The sequence below is a fragment of the Rhinolophus ferrumequinum genome, assembly GCF_004115265.2.
Source record: "Rhinolophus ferrumequinum isolate MPI-CBG mRhiFer1 chromosome 15 unlocalized genomic scaffold, mRhiFer1_v1.p scaffold_54_arrow_ctg1_1, whole genome shotgun sequence".
NCBI lineage: Eukaryota > Metazoa > Chordata > Mammalia > Chiroptera > Rhinolophidae > Rhinolophus > Rhinolophus ferrumequinum.
Window position 1 is genome coordinate 5302133 of NW_022680357.1, and position 24979 is coordinate 5327111.

Sequence of the window (24979 nt, forward strand, 5' to 3'; positions counted from 1 at the left end):
AGGAATTCTTAAAACGTGCAGGAATTAGCTGACCTAGAAAAGAAAAGGCAAGACAATACTGACAGAGTAGAAAAGGCAAGCTTTTGTTTCTCATAAACCGGGGTTCAAATCCCATCTCGATTCCTTACTTGTTTGGAGAGTCCTGTTCAAATCACTCACCTCAGTTCTCTCATCTGTAAAACATGACTGACAACACTTTTCTCGAAGATCTGTCATAGGATTAAATGAATACGTGTATAGATAGCCTAGCATCATTCTTGGCTCTCATTGTATCGTTAATAAATTTACTATTATTATTAATGTGATCCAGTGAACTAGGAACCGTCATTGAGATAGCAACCAACTGATTCCAGTGGAGAAGACAAACTGTAGCAGGAAAGATTTATTAGGACTCAAACAATATCCATGCATAAGCATTGTTAACCATTGGACAACATTATAGGAGGCCAGATAGTACCTCAGAAATTTAAAATAAATACCACTTACTGCCTAAAGACAAGGATATGATCACATCCCAAGTAAGATGTCAGGTGTATACTGTATTAAATAAAATAAACACTCTATAAAGATGTGTAATTTGGGAATCTGATGTAATACACATACTAAGTTTGAATATTAGTATTCATTTGAAAAATGAAAATATACATGCCAAAAGAGCTGGCCAAATCATTAACATACCTGAGCAAACAGTAGCACCTAGGTAAAATTTATTTATAGCTATGTAAAAATTGACATTATTAACGGGGTAAAATGTTCTAGTTGTCAGTGACAAACAATATAATGATTTTAAAGCACCTCTTGGTATTGACTGAGTTAAACTTCAAAATATTTTACCAGTGGGGCCACTGATCTTCTCAACAAAAAAAAACAACTAATACCACGTACACAGAGTGACCCTCCCAGCCATCAAGAGAGGAGTAAAGTACTGGGGGTGCCAAAAAAATGTATACAGTGGACACTGCGGTCAGCGTTGCTCAAGCAGTAGTTCGCTGTAATCAGAAGTGTCTGGACGCTGACGGGAACCACTTTGAGCACCTCTTGTCATTGCAGAAGTCAAACGTGATTTGTACCCATCTTTTGTTATCGGTATATATTGAGCATTACAATTTTAATACAGTTTTCCTTTCTTAAAATGTGTATACATTTTTTTAGCCACCTCTGTATATGTGCCCAAGACACACCCAGCAAGATCCTAAGGACACACTCTTGCTGGGATGGGAGTAAATGGCTTTGGTGGTGGCAGTGGTGGTCGGTTTGCTTCTCTAAGGGAACACCACCCTTTTCCGGGGCCAAGTGGTGGCCTGGGGGTGAAGTGGATACAGCTTAGAGTGTTGGGACGATTTGAGAGACTCTGATTTCAAACCCATACGAAACAAGGTCGAGGGATTTTCACCAATCTCGTAAAGACACGATGAAACAGTAAACAGCTATTTCTCTGACTACGTTTTAAACATTAAGACTGGAGAACTAGTGCAATAGTAGTGATTAAAGGCACTGGCTGTGAAATCAAACTGTCATGGACTAAATCCTGGTTCTACCACTTACTAGGGAATCTCTCTGAGTCTCATTTTCCTCCTTTGTCAAATGGAATTGTATCTACCTTGAAGAATTATTATAAAGGCAAACTGAGGAAATATAAGTAAAGCATGTCAGAGGTATTTTAAACCAGCTTCATTTTGTGCACTGAGTCTAATCCCAAGGCACGGACTTCCTACAACAGTGAACTGAGGATGATGAGCTCCCGCCCTGGCCCAATGGGAGGAGAACTGTGATTGACTGGTGATTTCTGCCATGGGTAAGGGTTGGACAAGTAGAGGCACGCATGTGCATATCACACTTGGCTCCACACAATGCTTGAAGTGTTAGAGAGTGTTCAGTAAATGTTGGTACTTAATATTAAAACTTCTGGTCACTGTTCTCTCTAGTTGTGAAGATAGTTCATCTGGTAACTTAATGGCCTTGATCACAGACAGGACAGCCATCCGTGTTATCTATTCTCGCATAGCCATTTCTTTTTTAGGTATCTCTTGACATCAGTTTGTTTCCAAGTATTTTTGTCTCCTCAGCTACACCTGATGTACTTTAAGAACAGGCCATCTGCTTCTTAGGAATTCCCATAGCACACTGGCTTTATGTACAGAAGATGTTTTATACATTTTAAGCCACAAATATACAACAGTGACTACTGAACCTATTGGACAGCAGAGGGCACACACCCTCTGCAAAGGATTCCCTCAGTAGAAATCAAGACCATGTAACTCAGATTTTGCATGCTCTCTGTGCAGGTCTTGGCTGTGAAGGGGTTGGAAGGCTAGTGGAGACTAGGGGTGCCCGTGGGGGCTGGCTGATCCCAGGGAGCCGGGGGTAGTGGTCTTCACAAATGGGCAAGTCAAAGTGACATCCCTTTGATAAAGAGAGGCTATGTGACCTGTACACTGCTGCGATAAAATGTTCTAATGTGGAGGTAAGGTCTCGTAGAGCTGCCCACAAAAGAACCTCAGGGACTGAAGGTGCAGACATATACTGCCAGAGCCCAAATGTTCGTAAATGGTCTAGGAGTCTGTACTCAGGGTGGTCTGGGGACTCACTGGGGTACCCTGCCACCTCGGGAAGCATGCCTGAGCAACTGACTCGGACAGAGGCAATGGTGGAAGGTACATTAGATAAAAAGCGCTGCTGTACTGATAGCAGCTGCTCTGGTTTAGAAATGGCAGGGTGCAGAGGGCACATCAATGAACGACAATCAGGTCCTTATCCAGGCGAAGTCTGCAGTCCCGTGTACTTGATCTCAGTGAATCCTCGTAATACTGGGAGGCAGATGTGGTCACGCGGGGCTCCTGGCCCTTGACTACCATGCAGCCTCTCTCGGGCTCTGCCTGGCACAGGAGGACCCAGCAATAATCCTGGCACTCTGACCTCCTCTGCCTCATTCCCTGAGTGACCCACACAGTTGGGACCACCTCCTGGTTCTTTTAAGTGGCACTTTTAATTGGCACATTGGGACCAAGGGAAGCTTCATCAAGAACAGCTAAGGTCCCCAAAACAGAGTACTCTGCAGGCCAAGTCATGTCCTGGCCGTTGCCTGGGAAACCTGAGTTCCCTGGAGAATGCCCAAGAGCAAGCTCCGCATTTCCCCAGATTATCTGTGCTCCTTCCCCAACGCGGATGTGGGCTCGAACGGAAGATTGTAACTATTTCTCTAACACACTTGGGCTCATTTGCATTTGTTTCTAACACATTTCCATACATGCACCCTACATTCTGTTCAGAACACATGGCACAGAGCTATAGTTTTTTCCAAGGCCATTTCTCTTCACAAGATAAATCATTTCTAAACCAACAGCTGTCCTTTTTCATAACTGTCAAGGGAGGGAGCAGGGAAGCCTCTTTTCTGAGAAATGAGGAGGAAACATCAGAAAAGCCCTGGCTTTAACTGTTTAGTCTGCTGAACATGACTTTTTAGCAAGCTGTCCTGTGACCAGAAGCACCTCTTGCTCCCCAAACTCAAGGTGAATATGGCAGACAAAAACATGTAGTAAGAGCAAACGTGGCTCACTGAGGCACTTTCCAAGTTCCAGGCTCTTTGCCTGTATCACTTCATTTAGTTCTCAGCAGCACACATGAAGCCGACACTATGATTAATCCCATTTTACACAGGAGGAAACTGAGGCAGAGAAGAGAAGGGACTTGTCCGGAGTCACACAATTAGAGAATGGCAGGGAGATTGGGTGGTCAGTTAGCTCAGTTGGTTGGAACATGGTGCTAATAACACCAAGGTTGCCAGTTCGATCTCTGCATGGGCCACTGTGAGCTGTGCCCTCCTTAAAAAAAAAGGAGGGGGGCCGGCCTGATGGCTCAGGCGGTTGGAGCTTCGTGCTCCTAACTCCGAAGGCTGCCAGTTCGATTCCCACATGGGCCAGTGGGCTCTCAACCACAAGGTTGCTGGTTCGACTCCCGCAAGGGATGGTGGGCTGTGACCCCTGCAACTAGCAACGGCAACTGGACCTGGAGCTGAGCTGCACCCTCCACAACTAACATTGAAAGGACAACAACTTGACTGGAGAAAAGTCCTGGAAATACACACTGTTCCCCAATAAAGTCCTGTTCCCCTTCCCCAATAAAATCTTTAAAAAAAAAAAGAAAAAGAAAAGAAAGAAAGACAAGAAAAAGAAAACAGCAGGGAGAGGTTAAGGCCAGGTAGCAGAGCCCTCACCCTAACCATGCATGTGACATCTCCAAGTGAGCATGAACTGCCTGCAATGTGGGCAGAAGTCACCCTCGCTACTACTGCCACTGACAGGCCAGCCCATCACCACTCAAGGTAAGGGATTAGGCACAGGTGTGAGTACTTCCAAATAGGTGACTTCTGCTAATCAAATACTAGAGAAAAAGAGGAGCCAAATATTAGAGGAAATAGAAGCAGTAATTGTTACAGAAAAAGAACAGCAACCCCGAAGCAATAAGAACAGGAAGCGGACAGACGGAGAATACTGAGAATACTAGAGGCAAAACAACAAAGAAACAAAACACAAACCTGTCAAAATCAGGCACAAGATCTCAAGAGTCATGAAGTGGAGAATCATAGAACCCTGCTCAGATTCCTGAGTCCTAAATGGCTACTGCATTTAATAACTGAGGCCAATAAGGCAAGAAGATTGTTAGGGAAATATCCCATCAGAAAGTCAGAAAAAGAAAGTATTTGATATTTTGGGAAATTTCATTTATGTCCAATATCTGACGCTGCCAATTAAATGATGTTGGACTTATCTTCCCATTTCAATTCATAACTAGAGACTTTATTCAGATTTCCCAGTTTCCCCCGTGATGTCCTGTTTCTGTTCCAGGATCTCATGTTCCAATTACTTGTTGCATCTCCTTCGTCTCCTCCTGTCTGTGGCAGGTCCTCAGTCTTTCCTTGTCTTCAATGACCTGTCACCTTTGAAGTATCCTGGTTAGGTATTTTGTGGATTGTCTTGAATTTGGATTTATCTGATGCTTTGCATGAGTTGACTGAGGTTTAGGATTTGGGGAAGAACCCCACAGAGGTGATGTGCCCTTCTCAGCACCTCACATCAGGGGGTACGTGATGCCATTAGTCTTATAAACCGTGACACCACCTTCATAATCTGGTGAAGGTGGGGCCTGCGACATTTTCCAGCAATTAAGTTCACGAACTCATCCTAGAAAAAGTGCTACATACCTCATTGCTAAATATCACTACGGTCACCTTCGAAATACTCCCCTTGGGAAGCTATGCACCAATGCCAGAGTCTAGTCCACCCTTCAAAGCAATTTTGTAACTCTTTTTCTGGAATGGCCATCAGAGCTGTCATTGTATTACCCTTATGTCCTGAATGTCATCAAAATGTCTTCCTTTCAATATTTTCTTTATCTTCAGGTAAAGAAAGAAGTCATTGGGGGCCAGATTAGGTGAGTAGGGAGGGTGCTCCAATACAGTTATTTGTTTACTGGCTAAAAACTCCCTCACAGACAGTGCCGTGCGAGCTGGTGCGTTGTCGTGATGCAAGAGCCATGAATTGTTGGTGAAAAGTTCAGGTGGTTTTTGTCTAACTTTTTCACGCAGCCTTTTCAGCATTTCCAAATAGTAAACTTGGTTAACTGTTGGTCCAGTCGTTACAAATTCGTAATGAATACTCCTTCTGATATCAAAAAAGGTTAGCAACATCATTGCAACAAGTTCGCAAACTTAATTGTCAGACCTGGTATTATTCTTCCCTTTATAATGAATAAATATCTGTTGGGGGAGACATACTTGGAGGCTACGCAAATACCCTGTTTCTCCTTAAACTTATACCCACAAATTTTAGAATTCATTGACGGATCTTGCCTGAAGCGACATTGCTGTGATGTTCTAAATGGTGAGTCTCTTTGACTCATTCCTTCTAGATCTATTAGCTGAAATTCTGTAAGGAAGACTTGTCAATTTATATATGATATGCTCTCTCTTAATTGAAGGAAACACACAATTTAAAATACAGGTAAAACTTGAAAAGTCCCTTTTTAAAAAACTTACTTTATATCTACATTTCAGAGCCAGCAGTCACATTACTATTTATCTATTTTTATAAGTTTTACTGAGATATAATTAACATACCATACAATTCACCCATCAAAGTGTATAATTCAATGGCTTTAAGTATATTCACAGAATTGTACAATCATCACCACTATCAATTCAGAACACCACTTATAATACTTATTTAATTACTGAACTATATATGTGTGTATATGTATATATACATATATGTGTATACATGTGTGCATATATACACAGAGAGAGAGATAGAAAGATATCTACTACCTTTTCCATTTCTATAATGAATTAAAATTAAAAGCAGGGGCCTTCTGCTTCCTCAAACTGAGCCAACTGAGCCTATTCATAATGATTTTACATAAAAATAACAAGAAGATAATAAAAGAAATGATCATTTATTTAGAGTCATTAAAAAAGTCACTGCAACTGTCACAGAGGAGGGTCCCTAGGGCTAATGACCTTAGAAGGAAAGTATAAGCCTTTTGAAAACAGGACAGGTCCTCTCTGAATTGCCCCATGGGGCAAATCCACACCACTAACCTCATCACGGACTGTAAACATGTAGAAACACCCAGCAAGCACGCAGCCCTGGGGTTCTGAATATAGATTAAGGTAAACTCACAGAGACAGCCATGCAGGTGCATTTCCAGTGATGTCTTTCAGAGATGAACTAAGATGCTGTCACAGCTTACGCAGTTCACTTATTAGGACTGATGTGATTAAAAACCATCCACATCTTTGGATTTTATTTCTTTGTTCTTCACAAAGACGTTAGAGCAGCTATTGTTATTGGCATGTGTCTTGACCCATCCATCATCAGCAGCTCCATGACAAATCAGAGCAGACCTCCACTGCAGAGCTGAGGTCACACTAAACAGGCCAAGTGCCCATGCTCCAATGTCACATTTGTGACGTGGTGACATCTGCCACAGGAACAACCAATGGCAATAACCAAAGAACCTCCCTCAAGTCAGAACAAGTGGAGAAGGCGAGATCCTCCCAAGACAGTCAAGGACTCCTGTGGGCAAATCAACAGTATCTCTGTCTCCTCCTGCCCTCTTTCCTCCCACCATGCCCCTGTCCATCTCTGCGTGCCAGTCAGTGAACCTGTGTCCTGGTGTTTACTGTCTACTACGAACGGAGCATTACTTCAGTTCACCTTTACAACACCCTGAGAGACTGCCTCATCATCACTGTTTCACTGAGGAGTTAGGTGACTTGCTCCAGTCCCAAAGCCAAGGCTTTGCAAAGCATCCTGGATTTTGAGTTCCGGCCCGCCCACAGCACTGACGCTGCCTTCCATGGCTGTGACAGAGCCCTGGGTTCCTTGCCAGGTTGCCTTCTTGACTCCTCCTTCCCTCAACCCAAACCATAGGGCTCAGAGAGCTGAGTGCCCCTGCCCCGGCCCCCCATTATGCAACGCCAGGGCTTCTGATGAGAAACTCACTGCCAGTCACTCAAGAAGCCAAGGCTTGGGTGTGGGCGGGCTCTCTGACCTTGACTTCGGGGCCAAAGCCCTTGCCCTTTGACATCACTACTGTTTCTTGGTAGGTTATCCCAGTACTCAGACTAGGTTACGAAATATTAGGTAAGAATTTGCCAGCTATGAGATAACTTACAGACAAAGAGGACACATGTGCTAGAACGCAAAAGAAATGCTTCCTAGACACTACCTTAGTCCTATTTAGTTCTATTCAGGCTTCTAAGTTCCATCCTTCTTAGTCTGCCTGTGCAGAGCTCTATCTTTCTGTGTGTCATTAAAGAATTAAAAACTTAAGTCAAAGGAAAGTTGTAATTATCTAATATATGCCAGGCACCACCCTGGGCACTTGGGAAGTCTGTTATTTAACATATGGGCCCAGCCTGCATTCAAAGAGCTCATAGGAAGGCGCATAACAAGCATAAGGCAAATACCGAAGACTGCGTACATCATAGCTCTAATGTTACAGCATCCTTAGGTAGAGGAGTCAGAGGAAGCCTTAATGAAGCTGAATCGTGAAAGGAAAAGCGTTTTTAGGGAAAACGGAAGCAGAGGGTCCTGCAGGTGAGAGGGACAACAGGACCAAGATATGCATGTACTCATTTCATGAATATTTACTGAACACCTTTTCTCTAATGTCTTGGTTCTTGCTTGAAGCTCCTTCTGCTAGACAAGCACTCCCCCAAATGGCACAGCTTGAAAAAAGATAACTGTGATCAAAGAGGCCTGAGAATGCTGCATACCACATCCATTTTTGTGGACCTAAGGATGCACATTAGCATACCAAAGGCTCTGAGAAGTCCTGCAGTGAAGAAAACTTCAGTGTTGTTTAACCTAGAATTTCCCCAACTTACCTGACCACAGAACCCTTTTTCTACACTTGACACTTATTTCCATCCTGAGAAACTACTGCTCCAGAGAATGCACAGGAAACACCGCTTTACATCAGGGGAAGAGGGAAATGTGAGGTTGGTGTCCAAGCCTCTAGCTGGATGAGGTGATGGCAGCAACAAAGGAGACTGAAGCCTGCTGACAGGAAGAGTCACCAGACTGAACAGAATTAGGAGGAGCTAGTCTGCTTCTCGCTGACGAGAAGAGCTAGCTGTAGTTCAGACAATATAAGGCAACAAACCAGTGAGGCACTGACAAGTTTAGAGGACAAAGCCACCCAAATAACGTATGAACAAGCAACAGTATTTTACATTTCTCTTATTCTGCAATTGTTACTTGAGGGAAGGCCTGATAAGTTGATAGAGCGTCTAAGGGTGTAACCTTTGAGGCAGACCTCGGTTTTCTGCCTTTCACGGTCAGGCTGCTAGCACACAACGATTCCCTCAGTTACTCAGTGCGTAGGGTCCACAAGGCACCACAGAGCCCTGCTCTCAGCTGATCCTCACCACAGGCACTAGAAGCACAGAAGGCAAGAGTGTGGCAAGGGCTTCCCAACATGGCAAAGCCTGGAGTGGCGGCCAGGTCTTTTATCTCTTCCTGCTCCTGCCATGCCAACTGCGAAGCCAAGGAATGCTAACTTTCTGGGACAGCCCTGGTCGCAGATGTCCTGTTATTCTCCCCATGCCATCAAAATACCCCAGAAACTATTCTTCAAGATCCAACTCACCTACCCCTTCTGGAAGGGGCACAAAGGTCCTTTTTTTAATTTTTTGCTCAAATTCCTTTTGGCAAACACGGGCAACTTAACAGATCACAAGATTTTCAGAAAACTTTCAATGATTATTTGGAAAATGTATACAAGGCAATAGAATATACTACATAAATAGTTTTTGTCCATCCAGATTAAAAAAAAAAAGTAAAGTCAGCAACTGTGCTCCCTAATGGATAGAAACATACCTACACATAATCTAAAATGGCAGCAAACACAACAAGTCATTTATTTTTGGCATTGGGCTCTATTTCTCTCCTAAAATACACCTGTTTGAAGCCTGGTAGAAATCATTTCTCCCCAGGTAATGAAACCGTATTTGGAAAGCCACGTTTTTTGTGCCCCTCCCCACACGATTCTTCCCTGCCAGACTCAGTGACAGTCAATGCACTGAGAGCTCCTTTCTGGCAGCTGCAAAACCTCAGGCCAGCATAGAGGCTGTCCTGGATGTGCGCCGGCATTAAGGAAATTTCAGGTCTGTCAGCCGTTACGCAGGTGCCAGCGCACACGGGGAAGACAAGGTCTGATACCTACACTGGTCCAGCCTGCGGTGATTTTACCCTCTGCAGCCCTCAGGGGACACTGAACGATGTCTGGAGACACTCCTGATTGTCACAATGGGTAGAGGGGGTGCTACTGGCATCCAGTGGGTGGAGGCCAGAGATGCTGCTCAACATCCCACCGTGCACCGGGTGGCCCCCACCACAGTTGTTGGCTCAAAATGGGAATAGTGCCGAGGCTGAGAAACCCTGCACTAAGCTGACAAAGCAAACAATGAAAATGACATATGAGTGCTGTCAATAAACCTGAACGCAATAATTACACAAAGTAACGGGACGATAGGCACTATGGGTTCTGACACAGTGAAATAATCTGGATACCCCAGCTGATTGCCACGTTTTGATGCCTCTTAAGCTTAAATTCCAGCATAGCTAGTTTTCGAATCTGTTACTGAATGTGAATACGAAGGAACGTACTGGACTAAAGCCGTAAGAACAGGCCATCATCCTGATCAACCCATCACTGTGTTACTTGAAAGCACAAAACAATGAAGTGCATATATCTTAAAACTATCTCTTTAAATAAAAATGCAAATGGCAAATATTTAAACTGTAAAAATAAACAAGAGGTACCAGTAGGAGAACTAAAGCAAATGTGAAACTGAGGAACAGCTCATAAACGAGAGAGATTTCATATGCCCACGATCCATCCCGCTAATTCCTTGGTAGGCTATTAAGATAGAAAGGGGTACTTCTAGACAGCCACCACATCTCTGTTCCTATAATGAAATACTGTAATGTTCTTGGCAAGACTGCACTCTTTCAGTAAGCTACATCATCAGTTTTACCCACACCAACAAAATTTAACATAATCATAAAACTATGCATTATAGGAAACGTAGGAATACTTGAGAAAGTGGTCTCTGAAATAAGACAGCAACTAGCACTCCGGCAAGACGTAAGGAGAATCACCTTTACTATCATTTATGATTAGCTTTTAGAAATTCCAAGACATCGTAAGTCTCAGAAAAAAAACACAACTCAAGTGAGAAGCATTGTTATGTTGGACAGAAAGAAAATGGAGGTGCAGAATGTCGAAAAAAGCAAAGATTAAAAACGCAAAATACTGCTACCTTAACACTACATTAAAAAATAATAAAAACCAAATTGAAGGGCATTCCAAATCTGCCACAGACCCGAAGGCTGTTTATTATTTCACATGTTCTACTGCAGGATTAATATAAAGTTTTAAAAATAGGAAAAAAAAAAACTAACCTTAAGGTTATCAAAGGTTTTGACAGTCTGCGCCAAGTCACTGACACTCCCTGGCGATGCTGTCCCCTGTCCCCTAGGGCCTGAGGACACCCGGGAGCCGTCAATGACCTCAAAGCCAGAAAGCAAGGCCTCTGAACAGCTGCAATGAGACTCCTTCGCTCTCTGACCCGCTATCAGGTATGTCTTCAAACCTATGGATAAAAATTACAGTCAGCACAGGTTGAAACCACCGTTGGTTGAAATGCAGCTCCATCTTGTTCTCGGTGCAGGATATGTTCCTGAAAAGTTGAGAGTAAAGTGAAAATGTGAATATATCATATTTTACTACGGACTTCCATCTTTTCAGAGACACATTGCCTCCAGGAAAATGTACGCCTCCAAGACACACATTACATTTTCTCTAAATAACGGCTACATGTTTTACCTTTGGGGACTGAAATGAACATTAAAAAGTTTCTCCTTGAAAGGGTCACATTGACTTCTTTTTGATGGCAGCAGAGCCAACTGATGGTGGATCCTATACATTTCTTGGGTTTATTTTGATCTGTCAATACCAGTCACTGACATTTATAATAGATACTGGGTGATGTAGAGTATGGACCATTTTACCTATGTCAGAGAAGGCAAAACTACCATGAAAAGTGAAACCATTATATCACCAACAGGGGTAATTAAAACCTCACTTGATTCAGATTTATCAAGTATCTACTTTCTGTTGGATCAAATATTCACAGCAAAAACATTCACCTTTTGTCCAGCTCCAGTCTATGTGAATTTTATTCTTTCACAAAATCTTCATTAAAAAAAAAAAAAGTTGGTTAAATGGACAATTAACCTACATCTCTATGATTTTCATTAAAGGCTAAAAAAATACACTACTGTATTCTACACTGTTAAGTAGCTGTAACAGGTAGGTCCCTGCTCTAGGTATTCAGAAAAATTATCACTGGGAAAATAATGAGGAGCAGCTTTTCCAGACAGAACTCAAGAATTTCTGAAAAAGTAGACATTATTCAAAGAAATTCACTGTTAATCCTTACTGGAATTTAACCAAACTACAAATGTATTGAAGGGGGGTAATGATGTAATTTATTCAATAAACATTTATTTTAGGCCTGGTGTATGCTATACATGGAGAATAATAAAATAAAGAACAAAACAAGGTCCCTCTCTTAGAGAGTTTAAGCTCCAGCAGAAGGTGGTAATGAAATGCCACCATGGGAGAGCTGGTCAAGATGGTGGAGTAGGTAAATGCTGTGCTTACCACTTTGCAATGGCCATATCAAAATTACAACTAAACTACAGAATAGCCATTATTGAGAATTGCCTAAATTCTAGCTGAACCAAAGCCCTACAACTAAGGACATGCAGAACAAGCCACCTCAAGACTGGTAGGAGGAGCAGAGATGTGGAACAGGCTGGTCCCACATCCACGTGTGACCATTAAAAATCGCGAAGGATAACTTGGCTGCAGAGGACCCCACCACCAGGAGTGAGGGGTCCCAGCCCTAGACCATGCTTCCCAGCCCAGGGTCTCAGTGGTGGGGAGAGAAGTCCCCACAACTTTTAGCTGTGAAAACCAGCGGAAACTGTGGCTGAGTGAGATGAGAGCAGCTGCACTCTCAGCCACTGCTCTTCAAGGGCCCGTGCATGGACTTACTTGCTGATGGACTCATTCACTCTGAGCTCCAGCACAAGGGCAGTAACTCAAAAGGTGCCAGGGACATACAGGGAGGAACTGAGTTGTCTGGCTCCAGGAGGAGGTCTGGAGGGGCAACTTTCTCCCAGATGGAGGAACTGGCAGAAACCAGTTTCTTTGTTGAGCTCTCCCACTTCGGGTGTGCAGACACGGTGGCTGCCATATCTGAGTCCCTATCAACCTGGCTAACATCGTTCCTTTGCTCTGATTCCCTGAGACCCCACCCCACCCAACTTTCAGGCCCACCCGAGAAGCTTCCAGTGGCTTTTCCATATGAATGGCTTGTTTTGGCTCATGCTGTGGACTTTCCTAAAATTTTTCAAAGGTTCACAAAACCCAAACAAGCTCATCTGGCTTTGTCATGTCCCATATCTCTTTCTGAGCAGCCCTAAGCCCAGCACTAGTGACAGTCAGCCTCAGTTCATGACTTGGCCTCTCAAAGCACTTCCAAGCCTGGGGCAGGCAGCAAACATCTGCAGATTGCTTTGTGGCTCATGCCAGGTGGCCCCAGGCAGAACATAGGCTGTGGCTGAACTTGGCCTGTGGTGGGGCCCCTCCCAGGAAGCCTCAGGGCTAGCACGCCCGGTGGCCAGCTTCAGACCCAGCCAAAGCATTACCTGGCCACCTCTGGGGATGACATAAACAAAGGGCAGACTGCAAAGGCACCAGAGCCCTGCTGAAGTAAATCCTGCTCTATAGAGTCAGTCCCTGCACCACAGCTCCTCCACTGTAGTCATGGCCGGTCCTCACAACCAATCAGCCCAAGGGTCAATCCCTCCCATTGATGTGCAAACTGCAATCAAGGCTCAACTACAATTGGAGGGCATACACAACCCACACAAGGGACACACCTGGAGCACCTGTCTCTTTTGACCAGGGAGACCGAGCCATTGGGCCCCACAGGACACCTACTACATAAGGCCATGCTACTAAGACCAGGATATACAGCAGCTCTACCTAATACATAGAAACAAACACAGGGAGGCAGTCAAAATGGGGAGACAAAGAAACATGTCCCAAATAAAAGAACAGAACAAAGCTCCAGAAAAAGAACCAAGCAAAATGGAGACAAGCAATCTACCAGATGCGAAGCTCGAAACACTGGTTATAAGGATGCTCAATGATCTCAGGGAGAACTTCAACAAAGAAATAGGAAACATAAAAATGGAGATAGAAAACATAAAAAAAGAACCAGTCAGAATACAATTTAACTGTAATGAAGAATACATTAGAGAGAATCAACAGATTAGAAGAAGCAGAAGATCAAATCAGCGATTTAGAAGATAAGGTAGCGGAAAACATCCAATCAAAACAGCCAAAAACAATCCAAAAAAATGAGGATAGTTTAAGGAGGCTCTGGGACAACATCAAGCATGTACCAACATTCGCATCATAGGGATATCAGAAGGAGAAGAGAGAATAAGTAATTGAAAAGCTATTTGAAGAAATAATGACAGAAAACTTCCCTAACCTGGTGATGGAAATAGACATACAAGCCCTTGTATGTAATAGACATAAAAGTGCAGAGAGTCCCAAACAAGATGCATCCAAAGAGGCCTACACCAAGACACATTATAATTAAAATCCCAAGGTTAAAGATAGAGAGAGAATCTCAAAAGCAGCAAGAGAGAAAAGCAGTTAGTTACCTGCAGGGGAGCTCCCATAAGACTGTCAGTAGATTTCTCAACAGAAACTTTGTAGGCCAGAAGGGACTGGCATGAAATATTCAAAGTGATGAAAAGCAATGACCTACAATCGAGATTACCATGTCCAGCAAAGCTGTCATTTAGAATCAAAAGACAGATAAAGATCTTCCCAGACAAGAAAAAGCTAAAGGAGTTCATCACCACTAAACCAATATTATAAGGAATCTTAGAAGGACTTAAGACACAAAAAAGATAAAAAGTATAAATAATAAAATGACAATAACTACATATCTATCAACAATTCTTTCAATGTAAATGGATTAAGTGCTCCAATCAAAAGATAGGGTGGCTGAATAGATAAGAAAATAAGACCCTTACATGGTGCCTACAAGAGACTCACTTCAGATCGAAAGACAAACAGACTGAAAGTAAACAGATTGGAAAGATATTTAATGAAAATGAAAACAAACAAAACGGGAAAGCAATACTTATACTAGACAAAATAAATTTTAAAACAAAGGCTATAACAAGAGACAAAGAAGGATCCAGTAATCCCACTTCAGGGTATTTATGTGAAGAAACCCAAAATGCTACTTTGAGGCGAGGTGTGCATCATCCGTATGTTCATTGCAGCATTGTTTACAGTGGCCAAGATGTAGAGGCAGCCTGGGTGTCCATCGATGGATGAATGGATAAAGAGGAGGTGGGACCTATATATTATACAATGGAATATTGCTCAACCAGAGAAGGGAATGGGTTTTTGCCATCTGTGGCAACATGGATGGACCTGGAGGGTACTGGGCTGAGTGGAGTGTCAAACAGAGAAAGACAGATGCAGTGTGATTTTGCTTATTTGTGGAATATAAAGAACTAAATAAACAAATAAAACAGAAACAAACTCATAAATATGAGTACAGAAAACATTTTGATGGTTGCCAGATGGGATGGGGGCCGGCAGGTGGGGGTGTGAAAAAGGGGATGGAATTAAGAAGTACAAATTGGTAGTTATAAAATAGTCATAAGGATGTAAAGCAAAGCGTAGGGATTATAGTCTATATGATAACTATGTATAATGCAAGGAGAGTACCTGACTAGTCAAGAGGCTCACTTCTTAAGTTATATAAATGTCTAACCAGTATGCTGTACATCTAAAACTAATATGAAATAATATTGAATGTCCACTGTAATTGAAAAATTTAAAAGGGGAGGGAAAGGTGAAGGGGGATAAGAGGTTCAAATTTCCAGGTATAAAACAAATAAGTCATGGGGATGTAAAATACAACATAGGGAATATAGTCAGTAATATTGTGATAACATGGTACAGTGTCAGATGGTTGCTGGACTTATCATGGTGATCACTTCTTTAGGTATAAAAATGTTGAATAGGGCTGGCCCAGTTGCTCAGGCGGTTGGAGCTCTGTGCTCCTAACTCCGAAGGCTGCCAGTTCAATTCCCAGATGGGCCAGTGGGCTCTCAACCACAAGGTTGCCAGTTCGATTCGAGTCCTGCAAGAGATGGTGGGCAGCGCCCCCTGCAACTAAGATTGAACACGGCACCTTGAGCTGAGCTGCAGCTGAGCTCCCAGATGGCTCATTTGGTTGGAGCGCGTCCTCTCAATCACAAGTTTGACTCCCACAAGGGATGGTGGGCTGCGCCCCCTGCAGCTGGCAACGGCAACTGGACCTGGAGCTGAGCTGCACCCTCCACGACTAAGACTAAAAGGAAACAACTTGAAGCTGAACAGCACCCTCCACAACTAAGATTGAAGGAACAACTTGACTTGGAAAAAAAAGTCCTGGAAGTGCACACTGTGTCCCAATAAAGTCCTGTTCCCCGTCACAATAAATTCTTAAAAAAAAAAAAAATGATTTGGTATTAAAAAAAAAAGTTGAGTAACTATGATATACTCCTGAAACTAATTGTGTGTTAGCTATATTTTAATAAAAATCTTTTTGAAAAGACTGTATCTAATAGCAATGGGAGACATTTATTGGATACCAAGTGAATGCATCGAAAAAACTAAGTTGTTTTCCAGTAGGAATATGTTCCTAAAATAAAATCTTACACATAATAATTTTTAGAAAGCCATCATGGAAAGATTCAATCAAGAGGTGATGTGTCTACACTGCTGAACCTGCATAGTTTCTTACACTCAGTACATATTTAATAAATGCTTTAAAAATAATCAAATAACCAAAGAAGTACTTAATAATCCTTAATCATTTTATAATCACACCAGCATTTCATCACTTAATCTTTCTTCATCTCCTCTCTCCTCACAAAAATACTATACAGTGTATCTTTTTAAGTCAACTGTTCTGAGAATTTGGCACGAGTCCTTAAGACACCTAGGGAATGCTAGAATATAGTCAAATCCGAGGTGGGAATCAGAAGACTTAGATAAATAATTTTAGATACTAACTGACCCCAAAGAAGATCGTTACATGATTACTCTTAACTAAGGTCCTGAAGTTCCTTTTTTTCTCCAACAAAAACACACATCCCAATTTATGTATAGGACCAACCACAGTTATAACTAATTACATGCATAATCCTGAATTGGATACATGAACTGGAATATAATGGAAGAGTAAAAGCACCTCTGTATGAATTTCTCAGGCTCCTGTCACAGACAACACTGAATTGATTATGTCATTTTGCCTTGGGAGAGTTGAAAAACACAACCTCTGGGAGCTAACCAGAGAAAAGGCCTATTTCTGGCCTGTCTTGGAGTCTGCCGGGGTTTATTCCTGGTTGATCAGAGAAGTGCATGGAGAGGCCAGGCCCTGGAGCTGCTCTAATGATCTCTCCCCTGACTCCCCAGTAAGGCAGGTAAGTCACCCAGCAGTGGGTGGGGAGAGGGGCCCGAGGGAGCTCAGGAACACATGCTGCCACTGCAGAGGGCCACCTGGGAGACCAGAGGAGAAAGATCATTTTTTGATTGCAGAGGGTGAGGAGCTGCCACTGAAGGGAGAGGTTTTCTGTTATATCTGCAGCTGGCCCTGACCCCGGAATAGCGTTCCCTGGGAGATGCCGCTGGCTCTGGGCTCCCCTGGAAGCTGTGGAAGCCAGAGAGACACCCTGCTTTCAGCCCTCAAACTCAGATAACTGCCTGTCCCCTCCCCGTGCAGCTCCGGACCTGCAAGAGCCACTGACGGAGGTGTGACTGCCAAAGCAGAGACCGGGCTGAGCCAGCAGACCTGAAGGACCACAGCCTGAGTCCTACCAGGACATGCATGATGCTGAAGCCAGCGCTTCCCAGCAGGAGCCTGCCCACCTCTGGGAGGGCGAAGCAACAGTGCCAGCTCTGCAGTCACAAGCTCTGACACAGCCTTGGGGCGCACACCCGAGGCTTATTGTTGCTGCCATGACCAATGACAACTGAGGCCCTGTGCATTCATCACTTATTAAGCGCTTCCTGTTTACCATGCACTGTGGTGGGTGCTGAGAGGACAGGCGTGAACGTGTCAGCCACGACCCTACCTGTCTGGGGCCATCCCCTGAAGAGGGATCTAGACAGCAGGCCGGTGTGACCACAGTCCCGGGACGAGGTAGTGAGGGTGCTCTGGGAAGCCCAGAGGGCGGTGCCTGGCAAAGCCTCGGGGGTTAGGGACGGCCTCCTGAATGAAGTGCCCTCCAAGCTAAGGACTGAAGACGAAGAGAGGGCCCAGTGAAAGGCAGCAGGGCCAGGGGCTGGCGCAGCCATCATCAGGCCGTGAGTGCTACTAGAACAATCCATGAACAGGCCCTCCAGAAAGGAAGACTTTGGCATGAAAATGAGTTTAGTGTGGTCGCAACAGAGAATGTGTGTGTGTGTGTGGTTGTGGGGGGGATGGCCAGAGATGAGCGGGGGCTGTGCTGGCACAATGTAGACCAGCTCCAGGCGTCTTCATGCTGCGAACAATGATGGGGATGGTGGGGCAAGTGGTGAGTTGGCACAAGGCTCAGGAAAGGCCCGGGAGCTGTGCAACCACCAGCTACAGTGGGTGGGAAGGGCGTCAGGGGAAATGGGAGGCAGGAAGTAATGGTGGGAAGGGGAACCTGCTCTCCCCCTAATGTGGTGGCAATAGCAACGCTCCCACGCCAGGCCGTGGACACATGGGTAAGGGCAGGGCTTCTGCAGAGCAGCCTGATTCAGGCTCCACCCTGCTCACTGCAGGTCCTGTATAAAGTACCCTAGTGTTCTGCATCTCGGTTTCCTCATCATGAAGTAAGGCTAACAACAGGGCTCACTCCACAAATCTGACATGAGGATTAAACAATTAACACTCATGAAGGCTTTACAACAATGCCTGGCACATGTAAAAACTCAGTAACATTACTTACTATTATCAATGTGGGTGCCTGACCTGCTTCTCACTGGAGTCTTTTTCATGCTCCTCCTATGTATAAAAGCATTTGCCAAACAGTTAAATCAATAATTGCTCCGAGTTTGTTTCTAACTTGCATTTTTCTCTAGGGAGCCCACAATGACCAACTTGTATTAATAACACACTACCGCTAGTGTTCCCAGGGTCGAATGTACATGTGTCCATAGCAAGCAAAACTGGTGAACAAATTAAGTATCTTTGTATTTATGCTTTGATACGGAAGTCTCAATTTAAAGCGAAAATTTTGCCCAAACTGGAGGGACATCAGCATGATAAAGCAAGGCTCAGCTGTCTGATGTAGAATACCAGGGAAATATATCTGGACCGGGGTGACTGAGCTCCAGCCTTGTCAAGTCTAAGTCAAGAGAGTTTATAAGAGATAAGGATTTAATGAGTAACCACACACGTGGACCCCGGGTCCAAGTTCATTAGAATGACTCTTTAGGAGCAGAAGGTCAAAACATGGCAGTTAAATGATTTATTTTGTTAAGTAGTGTAAACAGGAGAATGATTAATAAGATTTCTTATATTCTTTCCTGATAATTAATTTTAAACCTCACCAGCACTGATGCTTTTTATCAGCTTAATTTCACAGAGGCTGGGGGGCAGAATACACATTTCCTATCCTGGGCTCCTAACTGACGGAGGAGCTGGTATGTGGCTGCTCAAGTCGAGAGTGTCGTGATTAATATTCTTAAGGCTTCTTAAGTATATCACCAATTATCTGAGGACAAAACCTGTGCCTTGCACACAACCGATGCTTAGTTTTGATGAACTGAGTAGAATCTGAGTGTCATAGTCTAGTTTGGAAAAGAAAAGACTATTTTGGCCTCCTTTCTATACTGCAGTCTTTTTTCTGTGGGACACTTGCTTTGGAGTGAGACTTCCTCAAGCAACGAGAATCAAGGACCTGACTGTCAACTCTACAGAAAGAGGAGAATAATCAGGAAGGAAAGAAAGTTTGGAGACACAGCCTTGGGAGCTAGCAGCATAACATAATAAACACCTAGAAGCTTGCATCACCAGTGATTTGAAACAATAAACATACAAGAGGCGATCAGTTTGGTCTAGTTCATACACATTCTAAAAAGTTATTTCACTTTGTCCTGCATTTTTCCTCATAACTAGGTATGTAGTATGAGTAGCACAAGGATTATTTAAACTAAAATGTAGTCAGTCAATAAGGAAAATAAAAATGGAAAGTACTCTTAACCTTAATCTACCAAATAACCCAAGTGTACAAAATTATAAAGAGGGTATTTCATAATTACCTATTGCTCCTGATTAAAAAGACCTAAAGTTTTGGTGGAAAAAAATAAACGTTTTTCACCTTGTTGATATTAAAACAGCCTGGATGGGTTTAAGTCCTTTCTACTCCTACATAAAACAACTAATCACAAGGACTGATTCATCCTGGTTGTCCCACCACTTGAAAATAAATCACAAGTTCCTTCAGCAAATGGCTGTTGGTGAAACATCTCTAAAAAATGAAGTCCCAAGCACTATAATGAGACAGATTTGCCCAAGCGGGTGAAAGAAACAAAGGTGGTCACCATGCTTGATCTTGACTCAAACTTTTGCCAAACGAAACTAACTTTAAAGAACACACACACACACACACACACACACACACACACAACGTCTGCACCCTGCTCCTGAAATGGTGCTATCTGTACCCAGCTCCCTCTCTCTACCAGTAAAGGGTAATGTGGTGCCATGACAGCCCACGGTGAGTGGTCAAGTAACCACTTAGTGACCACGCCCGTGCACAGTCTTCTTAGCTCACATATTTGGCATTAATAAATGCTGCCTTGCTATATGTTATTGAATATTAACACTGGGAGAGTCCAGTGGTAACAAACTTCAGAGACCCACTCCTCCCACCATTAAAAATCTCCTGCATTATGTTTTAATACCACAGACCTTCACAAAGGCTACAGAAGCGAATTCTTTGAAAGATAACATTTGGCACACCCATGAACAGCCTAACAGGTAGTATCTCATGCATTCATTTGCTCATTCACCTACCAACAAATTAAATATTAATTGAGTATTTACTGAGGGTTAGGACATGGGCTTAATGTTGAAAGAAATGATAGGGGGAAAAAAGTACTCCAGTCTCAGAAAATAAGTACTGATGAAAACTGACTTAAACACGCAACTTCAGTTCCCTCATCTATAACACGGAAATATTAGTAACATAATAACACCATTTCATAGGACTGTTGCGAGGATTACATGAGATAATGCACATAAAAAAGGAAAGGCAGCGCTTTTCCTTATTCTTTACGAATAACTCAGTAAATGGAGGAAAGGCATGAAGTAATGCTCATAAAAATTAAATTAGAAAGGATGGCTGTGAATGTGAGGACAATAAGTAAGTGATGACACACATCTACAAAAAGAGAGAATGACATGAATTCAAGTCTATATGCTGACAAGGATGTTCATAAGTGACAAAAGGAATTTTACTGTGAGTTTTAGAAAACCAAAAAAAAATTAAGGTCTACGATAACTATTTTGGAATACTGTAACAGAGTTTAAATAATCAGAAGAGGCTATGAAACAAGAGAGCTAGAAGGAAAAGTGTCTGGAACTCAGACAGACTAACAACTAACAACTAGTTATTCACCAAATGACAACATGGAATGCCACCAAACAGAAGAGAGTGCGTTGGGTTACATATGAAGTAGGTATAAGAAGAATACAAAAAAAAAAAAAAAGAAGAAGAATACAAATTGTATTCTTTTCCCTAGAGAACTGAGAAATAATAGTTGATTTTAAGAGTTTAATAGTTAATTGTTAAACTAATAGTTTACAAATCAATAATTTTAAGAATTACAGATTTAAGTACAAACATAGACAATGGAAAATAGATTCCAGAAAAAAGATAAATGAAAGACTCAATTTAAAATCTGTGTATATAGGTGGCAGCTAAATAATTGAAAAATAAACCCAAAAAAGGGGAATTCACTGAAAATAGAAATAGTTACATTATGCTCAGTGAAAGAAATCAGTCACAAAAGGCCACATACTGTATGACTCCATTTATATGAAATGTCCAGGACAGGCAAATCCATACAGACAGAAAGCAGACCAGTAGAAGGAGCAACTGCTAATGGGGACAGGGTTTCTTTTGGGGGTGATGAAAATGTTCTAAAATTAGTTTGTGGTGATGGTTGCACAACTCTGTGGACATACTTTAAAAAAACCACTGAATTGTATACTTTGGAGGGGTGAATTTTATAGTATGTGAATTATACCTCAACCAAGCTGTTTCTTAAAAAAGTTAAACTATGTGAACTTCAACAAGATGCAACAGTTCTCAGATTCGGAGAAGACATAAAATAAAGCCAGTAAATAATACACTATTTGGGGGACTTCAAGGTAAAGGAAAGGGCAGTGGCAGGTAAAAGAAAAATATTGAAAAATCAAGGCTTGGAAATAGATAATGTGGTAAAGTGAGGATAGAAAAACAAATCAATAAGAAATGAGGCTAAATAACCTTGAAGGACTAAAAATTGAATATGGCCAGAGTTCAGAAGTCTGGGAGAAATGAAACAAAAGTTTGACCTTCACGAGATATCTCCAAGAATCATCAAATTTGCAACTCTCACTGCTGCAGTCTAGTCCAAGAGAGCTGGGCCGACACCCAAGCTGTCTTCTTAGATTGCCAACCCAATTCTCCTTGACGGCAAGAGTTCAACGTATAGCACAGCAAGGCTGCCTGAGTCATGCCTGCCTCTGCCACCACAGAGCAGAAGGCTCAGGCTTTCCCTGGCTGCCTGCAACAATGCTGTTTCCTTTTCATCCATGAGGATACGTATTTGCAAAGGCATTTTCTTCTGATGCAGGGGCAGTGCTACCCACAATGACATTTCCTGTGAGCACCTTCAGCTGGGAAGAAAGACAACAAAGCCCGCCTCACCTTCCCTCACCTGGAAACTTCATATTATACAAAGCAAAATACGCAATTCTTTATAATTCTTGACTGGCCTTTCCAATGCCTTCACCACCTGTTACTTCATGGAAATGTTTATCCCGGCTCTGGCTTGCTCCCAACTCACATTTCCAGCACAAGTCACATGCTTGCTGCGAATCTCCTCACTTTTCAAATCTACCAGTTTTCAACTCAAATTAAGGCCTTTTCTCTTTTGATGAACGTTTTGCATATTGGCTGGAGCACTGACCAGAGCAGTTCCCCAAGCTGCACTGTCTTATTCCTATAGAGCACATGGCAGCCTTGCTCAAGCCATGAACTGAGAAACCCCAAACCTCGATTTTCTGATCAAGAAGCAATATCTTCTTAGATAGCTCCAATTTCTCTAATTTCATTTCAGCACTGGAGGTGGTCTTTCTTTTTCAGACCTTTCTCAGAAGAATCAAAGTTGTGTCTAGGTAGTATATTTTCAATAACCTTAGAAGTGTTAATGGGCATCAGACGAGAAGTCAAGGGTAGAGCCACTTTGCCACTGTAGAGGTCACTGGCTGGGTGATTCGCTCTCCCACGCTAGCCTCACACCGTGCCAGCATGTGGCTGTCCTTCATGCCTCAAGAAAATCACAGCCATGTTGAAGACCCTCATATAAGCAAACCTGCAAGCGAACCCCAGGCAGTGAGTAGTGAGTGCCCGTATATGAGCAGATGAGGAGGGACTGGAGTCCCGAGGCCATCAACACACAGAGATGTGGCTTGAATGAAAACGTGACCTGGAGCTGCAGTCAACAGCCCGTCATTCACGAAAAGGGAGGATGAGTCTTCAGAATTTCCCTGTCTTAGGATGGAAAGTGGAGCTCTGCTAGACCCTAAAAGACGGAAGTGAACAGAAGGCACATACATTCAGACTCCACGGGAAGAAAGGTTCCAGCCCCTCTAGCAAGCAGGTCCCTGGATCAGTAGAGGTGCTGGCCCCAAACATAGCAGATGAGTCTTTGGAGAAGAGAAGACACAAGAGCAGCTAACATTGTGGGGAAGAAACAAAGTGTTACTGTGAACAACATCAGACTATGTAAGAACACAAGGTCTGAGGATCTAGACTAAAACTTGGTGACTATAGTTGATAACACTGATTGATAGTATAATTGAAATTTGCTAAGAGACTAGAGTTTAAATGTCCTCACATACATGAAAAAGAGTTGTGATGTGAGGTGACAGAAGTTAATTTCCTCCCTTTTCAAGTTAACCAGTTTTCAACTCACATCAAGGTTTTCTCTCGTTTGATGAGTGTTTTGCATAAGTGTTAACCAGATGGAGGTTAACACTGTATAGTATTTCAAATCGCAATGTTCACTTTGACTATTTTAGGACAAGAGGACTATGGAAAACATTCACTTTCTATATTAGAAATTTTCCCCAAATATATGGTGATGGAAGAACTGACTCTGGGTAGTGAACAAACAATGTGATTCATAGATAATGTAATACGGAATTATACACCTGAAATCTATGTAACTTTACTAACAATTGTCACCCCAATAAACTTTAATTAAAAAAAGAAAAACAAAAAAAGAAACTAAAAATAAAAGAAAAACAAAAAAAGAAATTTTCCTCATTTATTTTCACTTTCTATATTAGATATTTTAAAATTTACTTTATGTTTAAAATAAGCATGAAATTTTTTTATTAGTTTCAGGTGTACAAAACAATGTAATAGTTAGACATTTATCGTTTATATCCCTCACACAGTGACAACCCCCTTCTCCCCATTCAGTGCCCCTCTGACATCGCACACAGCCATTACATTTCCACTGTCTCTATTCCTAATGCTGTACTCCGCTTCTTGTAATTATATTTGATTACAAAATATTTCAGACATAGAAACACGAAAGGAAAAATAGGCTGAAGACTCCTGACCTCACCTAAGAAACAAAATGTCACCTGCTTGCAGGTTCGCTGTGGGCCTTCCCCCACTGCAAACCCTTTTCCTCCACACAGTGGGTGACTATTCTGAATGCCACTGCCACGTTGCTCCTTCCCATACATTTCTTCAGGTTTTCACTACATATATACATGTGTGTATATATATATATACAATGTTAAACAATACACAGCTTTTTAAAAATATGCTTTTAAAATTTACATACATGACATCATGTTACAAGTATTCTTCTGAAAGTTACATTGTTGTGTCCAGCAATGTTTCAGATTCATCCACATTGATATGCATGCTCTTTGTTCATCTATTTTTAAAACTATAAAGTTTCGCACTGAAAAAATATACCACAATTCAAAAAAGAAAAACTGAAAGATTAAATTAACACCAACTATGAACTCTGTGTTCTGCTAAAAATAAGA

The 24979-nt window shown here is 42.5% G+C and overlaps 1 protein-coding gene across 3 annotated transcripts in view; it reads right to left on the reverse strand.

Moving 5' to 3' along the window:
• The window catches only part of ADCY9 (adenylate cyclase 9), a 125984-nt gene that overhangs the window by 20890 nt on the left and 80115 nt on the right, over positions 1-24979 (reverse strand). For all 3 annotated transcript variants that reach the window (XM_033101188.1, XM_033101185.1, XM_033101187.1), the window contains exon 3: positions 10971-11161. In XM_033101188.1, the coding sequence (XP_032957079.1) occupies positions 10971-11161 (191 nt within the window). The remainder of the gene's footprint in view (positions 1-10970; positions 11162-24979) is intronic.